The sequence below is a fragment of the Hemicordylus capensis genome, chromosome 9 (genome assembly GCF_027244095.1).
Source record: "Hemicordylus capensis ecotype Gifberg chromosome 9, rHemCap1.1.pri, whole genome shotgun sequence".
NCBI classification, from domain to species: domain Eukaryota; kingdom Metazoa; phylum Chordata; class Lepidosauria; order Squamata; family Cordylidae; genus Hemicordylus; species Hemicordylus capensis.
Window position 1 is genome coordinate 1,370,794 of NC_069665.1, and position 9,244 is coordinate 1,380,037.

The following is a 9,244-nucleotide window of genomic DNA, read 5'->3' on the forward strand; positions in this document are numbered from 1 at the left end:
GGAGAGGAGGCCTAGAGTCAGAGGAGCTGCCTGTGGGAACCAGGAGGAAACACCAGGAAAGACGAGGGGGAAATGGGCGAGGCAAGGGGGCCCCTCAAGGCAGAGAAGGAGCCGGCCCTGGATGCAGAAGAGGACAGGGAGATGGAAGTGTCCAGACTCTCCCGTATTGACCAGCAACGCTCAAGGCCAGAAGGTCGTCCAGCACCTCAAGGGTCTCTCCATTCTTCCTACATTGCTCTGGGTCAGGAATTCCCAGCCTCAGGTTCCCAGACATTGTTGGACTACAACTACCATCAACCCCTGCCACAAGGGCCTTCAGCTCAATGCACACGTCTCCTAGAACTGACTCACTGGAATAAATACTTAACAGATCTACGATTACTTTAGAGGATTCTGAAGGAAAAGCCTGAAAAGAAGAGACTATTCGTCAAATTCCGGACATTCACCAGCCACATACATACAACAATGGTGAAAAGTGGTTGTTTACAGGCAGCATTTGGTTCTTGAACCGCTCCTCTCCTAAAAGACTTGGCCCATTCACCCTGGTGCCTGGTCTCTCTTTCAGAAAGTGATCCTGTGTGGTACAGCGCTTAGAGTGTTGGACTAGGACAGGGAAGACTCGGGTTCAAATCCTCATTCAAATATGAAACTCCCTGGGTGGCTCTCTCCCTAACCAACCTCACAGGGTTGTCGTATGCTTCCCTGGACTTCTTGGAGGGAGGGTGGGATATCAGTGAGGAATAATACGTGGTAGCACATCCCTCTCTTCTTCCAAGGCCCAGGGCAAAACCCTCCTCCTCTCTAAAGACAAAAAGCATCTTCTCATCCCCATTTGTTGTGTGTGTTGGGGGGAGCAGAACAGGAAAACGCCTCCTCCTGCTGTTCCATGAATCCCACTTCTATAATCTGCCTGGTCTACATATTTTGATATGGCCTCCTTTGCCAACCAGGGGTAGGGAAGAAAGAATTGGGGAACTAAGAGAAGAAGCTGCTTCTGTGTGTTTTATCCATGTATAGATTTTAATGTCTGCATTTTATATATTTTAAATCAGATTTGTTTCATATTTTAGCTGGATGTTTTTAATTGTTCATTTCTATTGTATGTTTTTAACTTTTGTCAACCACCTTGGGATTGTTTTTAATGAAAGGCGGTATATACATTTAACAATGAATGAATGAATAAACAAAACAAAGCTGCAGCTGCCAAACTTCTCCCTTCTCCGCAGCTCTTCATGCTGGAGGAGCCTGTCCGGTGACTCTGCTCCTAGGCTGGACAATCTAGCAATGCTCTGAAATTATGTCACAGGTAGGAGCATCACCCTGTCAGATATTAAAAGAGAACTGAGCTCTGGAAGTTTTAAAGGATTCTCCTGAATTTCTGGGTGTCTGACTCCATCTGTGACTTGGGCGCCAGGGTGCACAGTGGACTCGAGGCTAGAGAGCCAGTCTTGTGGTGACCAGCATGAACTGTCCCCTTTGCCAAGCAGGGTCTGCCCTGGTTTGCATTTGGATGGGTGACTACAAGTGAGCACTGTCTGCTGAAAGATATTCCCCTTAGGGTGTGGGGCCGTAGCTCAGCGGAAGAGCATCTGCCTTGCATGCACAGCTCCCAGGTTCAACCCCTGGCAGCATCTCCGGGCAGGGCTGGGAGAGTTTCCTGCGTGAAACCTGGGAGAGCCGCTGCCAGTCAGTGTAGGCAATACCAAGCTAAAGAGACCAAGGGTCAGACTCAACAGAAGGCAGCTTCCTATGTTCATAAATTCAAACAGAGACAGAAAACGGGGTGAGAGAAGATGATGAGGGAGGAAATGCAGAACTCTAGAATATGGGCCACAATGCCAAGACTGGACCGCTCAGCGGAAAGAAACAAAGTCAAAAGGCAGGAGGCCAAAGCAGAGCGCAGAAAAGGTGGCCCTCGGGTACCACTTTGCATGTGGCGGCACATCTAGTCCAGTCCTGGGTGGCACTCAGTCAGTCTGGGTGGTGCTCAGAGGCGCCACGGCTGGAGATGCCGGTGCCAAGCACAGGGCCCTACAGGCTCTGCCCTCGGGGGCATATTATCAAAAAGCAGAACTCACCAGGAGCAGCAAGGCGTCTCCAGCACCATGCAGCCAGAAGAACAGCCAATATATCTATACACCTATGTTAAAAATGCATCTGTGAGGCCAGCCAAAACGGGACTTTAACTGGCCGGGCAAGAGCACCTTGGAGGCTGAGGTGATGGCGAACGAGAGCCTGGCTACATCCCCACTTCAGTTGCACGGCCAGCCTGGGACGGCTCCCACTGAGGGGGCTGCTTGGCTCCACTCTTCCCTCTTACGGGGATTCCCAGATGTTGTTCACTACAACTGGCTGCAGTGGCCTTTGCAGCTGGGGATTCTGGGAGTTGTAGTCAACAACGTCTGGGAATTCCCGTTAGAGGGAACACTGCTTGGCACCCCCCCCTTTTCCTGTGTTTCTGGATTGTTTCCATCACATCCGTGTTGGCTTTCCAAGGCTCGAGGCAGTTTGCAAGGATGACAATTAAAGCAGCTTTAAACTCAAAGATGGCAAGGTGTCTTCTAAAACAAATCCAAGAAAGAGGAGCCAGCAGAACCAGAGGCCAGGCAGAGAACGATGCCCTTTACAGCCTCCCCTAAAAGCCAGCAAGGAGGGCCCACCTCGGTAGGATGGTCATCCTGCAGCCTCAGGGCAACAGGCCTTTAATTTGTAGCTTTAAAGTTGAAGGTTTTAGAGTTCTTATCTCTCTTTCGAATTATTTTAAGTATGTAAATGTTTTAATGGTTGTGTTTTTAGGTTGTGAACCGCCCAGAGATTTGCACAAGGGGAGGTATAGAAACTTGCCAAATAAAATAAATAAAGAGAGAGAGAGAGAAGGCTTTGCCGCCACTGGCTGGGAGACCCCTCCCCTCCCACAGAGCTGGAGCGTGAAGCAAAGCTTGATCAAGGGGCTCCTATAGGGAGAGGCACTCTTTGAGACACAGGGGGACCAGGCTTCAAAGGTCAACAGAAGCACCATGACCTGGAAGCCTCCTGGCAGTCAGTGGAACAGATATCATCGAGGCTGCAGGTGATGCGACCACATCCTTAGATGCCCATCCATCAAGGCACAGCTGCATTTTGCACTAGCTGAAGCTTCAGAGTCATCTTCAAGGACAGCCCCACACAGGCACATGACAAGAGCCCAGGCAGGAGGCGACAGCAGCTTGGAGCCTCACTGCAAGATCTTCGCTATCCAGGGAAGGGTGAGGCCTGTCTAACAAGCACCCTTCAGCACTGCAGCACCTGCTTATCCAGAAGAAGAGTTGGCCGAACAACTCTCCTAGATGCTGGACCTGTGTGGACAGGGAAATCCACATCTGGAGCCAAGGCAGCATCACCAACAACCGCACAGACAAGAAGAAATCAAACCAAGAGAAAAGCCTACCCTGAAACTCAACACACTGGAGATGTTGTAAAACAGGTTCTCAGCCTTGGGGACACAAATACTGTGGGACTACAGCTCCCATCATCCGCAGCCACAATGACCAAAGGGTTCAATGCATCTGGGTCCCCAAGGCTGAGAACCCCTGTTGAAAGAGAATGGTGTGACCCACAGGATCAAAAGCTACCATCAAGATCAATGGAGCTGCATTGCCCTGCCAAATCCAATGACAACCATCCTTAAGGGCAATCAAAGCTGTCTCTATCCCATATTCCAGGCTGGAAGCTAGAAAGGAATGGGTTAAGATAGGAAATGTCATGCAGGATTGCCCACTACCATCTTTCTCAAGAGAGATTACAAACAGAACAAAGAAGAAGAAATCCTCTTTTACATAGAACTTCTTTAAGAAAAGACAAACACACACACACACACACACACACACACACACACACCATCGATGGCATTTCCTCTGTAGCTCACAAGATTACTTCAGCTGTTTTTCACCAAGCATGAGAGACAGGGACCCAAACTACGCACAGTCGCTATCTTAACCCCAAGAACCCTGTAGACATCATCAAGGGCATCTAAGCAACTGCAACATGTCTTTGACGGTGCTGGGTTAGACTTTATTTGGACTGGGGCATCCAAGCTAGAGCAGAGTTGAGCAATCTTATCAGACAAGAATCAAGTCAAAAGGGTCACGGCAGCAAACCCTTCAGTGCCAAAAGACCCCCCTCGCGACCCGAAGAACCCTACTGAATGCAGTCCAGCCTACGCAACAGGGGCAGAAGACGAGGGTTTCTCCACTGCCCTCACCTCACAGGTCTGCAAGGGGGGTCTATGCTGTGCTTGGTCAGGCTGAGTCCTCTACCACCGTCGCTCAAATCATGATCCGCTTCATCAACAGCTCATGAGCCAAAATGCTCAGAGCCCCAGATGGGCGACTCCTCTTCAAGAGTGGGAGGCTGAAAGCACTGTCAACTAGACCAGAGATCTCAGATTCTGGTCTGCTTGACTTCTTGAAAAGGTTGAGTCCACCCACTTCTGTGCAATGTGAACTTAGCATCACCATCCCCGCGACAGCTTGCTTGCTCAGCCAGAACCCACTGAAGACGCCACTCTCTTCCAGCCATCGCTGTGTAGCCGGTGCCTCTCTGTTGTGCAGGGACTGCTTCAGACACGACACTTTTCTTCCACAGGGCTGCTCTGGAATGACTCTCACAGAGCAGGTGTTCTCAACCTTGGGTCCCCCAATGTTGCTGGACTACAACTCCCATTATCCCCCCAGCCTTCAGGCAACTGTAGCTGGGAATGATGGGAGTTGTAGTCCAACAACATCTGGAGACCCAAAGCTGACAACCCCTGCCACTGAGGAAAACACATAGGGTATAGGACACAAGAAAACTAGATTTATTTCCTGGGAAACACACACATAGAGGAAGAGAAACAATGCAACCCACCCCACGTCTGTGGTACTCTGGTCTCCATAGCTGGGGGAATCAGGCACACCACTTCAGGAAGCCTCAGCTCAAACCTTCTGGCTCTAGCCTCTCCGTAACCAACAAGCACAGAAATATGAATGTAAGACTGCTAGGGGTTTTGTAGAGCATGAAAAAGAGGACAAATAAATAAGTAAAAAACAGCAAGTTTTCAAGATAATCTCACTGTTGGAAGGGTGTTGCCACACACCAAACACTGCCAAGAATTCTGTGCCATTCATGCAGTAAGGCATTCATTATAGTTTCCAAATACGCTGCAGACTAAGGCCTGGGCACACTTACCTGGGAGTAAGTCCAATTAGTCACAAGGGGACCTACTTCTGAGTAAATATGCATAGGCTTGCACTGCTAATGTCCCAAATTAATGATCTTTGTGTTTGCATCTTTAAAATACTAATCCATCCAAATTACCCGTTCACCTCCCCTGCCCCTTCAAAAACATTGTTCATTTCAGGAACGCCATGGCCCAACGACACCACCTTAACCTTCCTAGAGAAATGTCACGTGAACCTTAGCATTCTGTGTTCATGTCTATCTCTACCAGTATCGGCTCAGTCTGCTCATAGGTCTTTGAAGCCTTTCGGTTCTGCTGGAGGTGCAGGCCATGAAAGATGCTGCAGCATTTGGGGACCGAGGTCTCCTGGGACTTGGCCTCTCCTTGACAGAAAGGGTCGCCAAGCAGAAGGCTGGAGGACATTCAGCGGCTGATGATAGTCGCAACGCCTGGCTGTCTTGAAACTGGCGGTAGAACCTGGAATGGTCCCATCAAGGCTTCGAATGGCCAGGCATCTCCCTGCAGGCCGAGCGCCCACCCCGGGGGTGTCTGTATCAGATCGGAAGCAAGTCTTGGCCTCCCATTCCAAGCCCCCCCCCATCCCCCAAGCAGGGAGGCAGCTGCTGAGCCTTCTAGAAGGCAAGTGGGCTGCTGGGAATGCCCAGGCAGGGAGCAAGAGTCTGGCGTCTTCACATGGCAGCAAGGGCAACAACTCTCCGGGGTCTCCCTCTTCCCCAGACCCCAGGCAGGCCAGAGAAGGTGTTGGGATCCAAGCTCCACCACCCAGTTGCTTGTGTGGCCCTCCCCGCGAGAGAAGAGACACAGCGGGAAGTGGAGGGGGGCCCCATGGAGGCTGCAGTCCACAGAGAGCGGGGGGGGGGCAGAGGCCCCCAGCCCTCCCCTCCTCCCTCCAGCTTCTCATCTTCCGCAGCAGCATCACCCGGCCAGCGGGTCTGCCCAGAGGCTGAGCCTGCCCGCCCGGGGTCCTCCTCGCAGGCTGCACGGGCTGCTGAGCTGAGAGCGAGGAGGCCTCCGGGCACACCCCAGCTCCCCAAGATCAGACCAAGGCTGGCGAGATATCGGAGAAGACGAGGAGGGCGCGGTGGGGGTGGGCAGGCCGAGGGAGCGGCCGGGAGGAATCCCTCGGGCGGCGGCGGCGGCACCTCCTGCGTCGCCTCAGGCTGGACTGCAGCCGGGCACCCTCACCGTGCTCCTCGTCGTCCAGGCAGCGCCCAGTCCGGGAGAGATCCGGTCGCAGGCACTTGCCACCTTGGCCAGCGGCGGCTGCGGGGAGTGGGAGGGCCCTCTTGGCGCGCCCATCGGATCCCGAACGAAGGGGCTTCGGTGGCTTTCGAGAGGGAGAGGCGAAACGCCCCCCCCCGCGCGCGCGCGCAGGGAGAAACACACACACACACCCCGGGCCAGTCTGCGGGCCAGCGGGCGGAGGGGGGCGAGACGAGAGGGTTACCTGTCAGCAGTTCCAGCTTATGGCCCCAACCCTTCATGGCGGCGGCGGCGGCGGCTGGCTTCCCAGCCGCGAGAAGAAGCAGCGGCCGGCGGCAGGCGCGAGAGAGGCAGCAGCGGCGGAGGAGAGCGCGCGCCAGGAGCCAGCCAGCAGCTACAGAGCCAGGCGGCGGCGGCGGCGGGCCAATGCGCAGGGGGAGGCGGGCGGGCGGGCGGCGCCGACAGCAGCAGCAGCAGCAGCAGCAGGCGGCGGCATCTCTCCAGCACAGGAGGAGGAAGAAGAAGCAGCGCGCGGGGGCGGGGGGGGGCGCTGAAGGAGATGAGGCGCCTTGCAGCCCGTCGGTTGGCCGAGCCCCGCCAGGGGAGGCAGCCGGCGTCTCCGCGGGGAGAGGAGGAGGCGGCCGCCGCCCCGCGCCAAGCACAGGCAGGGAGACGGGGCGCCTCCCTGCCTCCTCCCCCGGCGAAGAGGGGCATGGGGGGGGGGCGAGCAGCGCCCCCCCCCAGGCTTGCCGGGAAAGAAGACGAGGAGGAGGGGAGGAGGCTGCGCGGGGCGCCGAGCGCTGCCGAGCCGACTCACCTGCGGATGCGCCCCGGGAGGGGTCTCCGGCTCCTCCGCCGCGCTGCGCAGCCCCCAGCCAGGCTGCCAAGGAGGGGCTCTCGTCGTCGTCCGCCGCCGCCTCCCGCCGCGGGAGCGCAAAGGGCTGCGCGCGCGCCTGTCTGGCACCGGCCGCGGCGAGGTGGGAGCGGAGGCTGCGCTGGGCCAGGAGGCCGCCCGGCTTAAATGGGGAGGCGCCGCCGCCGCCGCCGCCGCCGCCGCTGCTGCGTCAGGACGGCTGCGGCGGAGCGGGAGCGAGGGAGGGGGTCGCTCGCTCCTCGCCCGCCCTCGGCGCCGGTGGTTGCCAGGGACGCTCCCTCGGCGACGGCGCGGGACCGAGCCTCGCCTCGCCTCGCCCGGCTGCTGCTGCCTGTGCCTGCGCGCCACGCTTGGGAGCCGGATGAGCCGCCAGCTGCTGCGGCTGCCACCGCCTCAGGCGCTGCGCCCGGCACCGAGGCAGACGCCAGCCAGCCAGCCCGCCCGCCTGGCCGCTGGGCACGTGCGAAGTGGCCGGCCGGCCGGCCGGAGCAGCGCCCTGCTTCCCCACCCCCCACCCCGGTGGTCTCGGCGGCTCTCTCCCACCTCCCCCCCCCGCCTGCGCCAAGAGAAACAGGCCCTGCTGCCGCCACGGAGCTCCCGCCGCCGCTCCAGGAGGAGAGCGAGACTGCTGTAGGCCGCCTCGCGCGCCCCGGCAGATCCAAGGCTGAGGAGCAAGAGTGGAGGGCGGGGCGGGGGCCCAGCCTGGCCCGTGCGAGTGCCCGCGCGGCTGGGCTTCCTCAAGGCCTCGCCTGCTTTCGCCAGAGTGGCCGGGGGTAGTATCCGTCCCCTTCTGGAGGACCAGAACTCCGCCCGAGAAAGCGGAGAGCGTACCGCACAAGAGTCCTTGCAGAAGGGATGCGCGGCCCCCGGGCGGTTTGCGTCCAGGCCGCGCCTCCTCCATTCAGCACTAGCTGCTGCTGGTCAGCGCCCCTTTCCCTCTTTTGCAAGACAGCCTTCCTCCAGAAGAACAAGACACCCTAACCCAACCACAAGCCAGAGAGTCCACCCAGCGCTTGCCTCCTTGTCGGTTTTTCTACAACACTTTAATACCCAAGACTGGCCCCAGCTGATGAAGCTGCCTTCAGAGTCAGACCATTGGTCCGTCTGGCTGAGCACAGTTGGCACTGACTGGCAGCAGCTCTTTCCCCCTGGGAGTCTTTCCCTCCCTGGAGTTGCTGCCAAAGACAGATCCAAAACCTTCTGCATGCCAGGCAGGTGCTGTATCAAGCCTTGCCTGGACTGGACGACTTCGATAGCTAATATCACCTTGGGGGACAAGGTGCTTGAGTGAGTTTTGGGCATTCAGCACCAGACATTTCTGGATGACACAGATGAAACCATTTTAGTCTGGTTTCCAACCCAGTTTTGAAACTGAAGCTGCTGGTCGGCCTTTGTCAGGAGAGACACACAGAGTGTGTGACTCTGATTATTCTCCTGGGCCTCCCAGTGGCTTTCTATACCATCGACCACATCATTCTCATGCGCTGGCTAGCTGGGATGATGTTGGGGCCACCACACTCTGGTACTTAGGATCATAGGAAGCTGCCATACACTGAGTCAGACCATTGGTCTATCTAGCTCAGTATTGTCTTCACAGACTGGCAGCAGCTTCTCCAAGGTTGCAGGCAGGAATCTCGTCTCTCAGCCCTCTCTGGGAGATGCTGCCAGGGAGGGAACTCGGAACCTTCTGCTCTTCCCAGAGCAGCAGCTCCATCCCTTGAGGGGAAGATCTTCCAGTGCTCACACTTCTAGTCTCCCATTCATATGCAACCAGGATGGACCCTGCTTAGCTAAGGGGACCAGTCCTGCTTGCTCCCACCAGACCAGCTTTCCTCTCCTGGACAGGCCTCCATACCTACCTGATATGTCTGTGCTGGGAGACTGATAGTCTGCCCCTGGTGTGTATGCCATCTCACTGGTTCCCAATCTTGGGTCCCCAGATGTTGGTT

At 56.5% G+C, this 9,244-nt stretch overlaps 1 protein-coding gene across 3 annotated transcripts in view; it reads right to left on the bottom strand.

Annotated features, from left to right (window-relative positions):
- The window catches only part of NDRG4 (NDRG family member 4), a 58,266-nt gene extending 50,803 nt beyond the window's left edge, over positions 1–7,463 (bottom strand). The window contains exon 1 of one of the 3 annotated variants that reach the window (XM_053271008.1): positions 7,239–7,463. Coding sequence is in view for 2 of the 3 variants with exons in the window: in XM_053271005.1 (XP_053126980.1) it covers positions 6,666–6,702 (37 nt within the window). In the remaining variant the exon portion in view is untranslated. Of the gene's footprint in view, positions 1–6,665; positions 6,855–7,238 lie in introns of those variants that run through there. The other 2 variants (XM_053271005.1, XM_053271004.1) reach the window with 2 other exon arrangements.
- Positions 7,464–9,244: the final 1,781 nt, after the last annotated feature.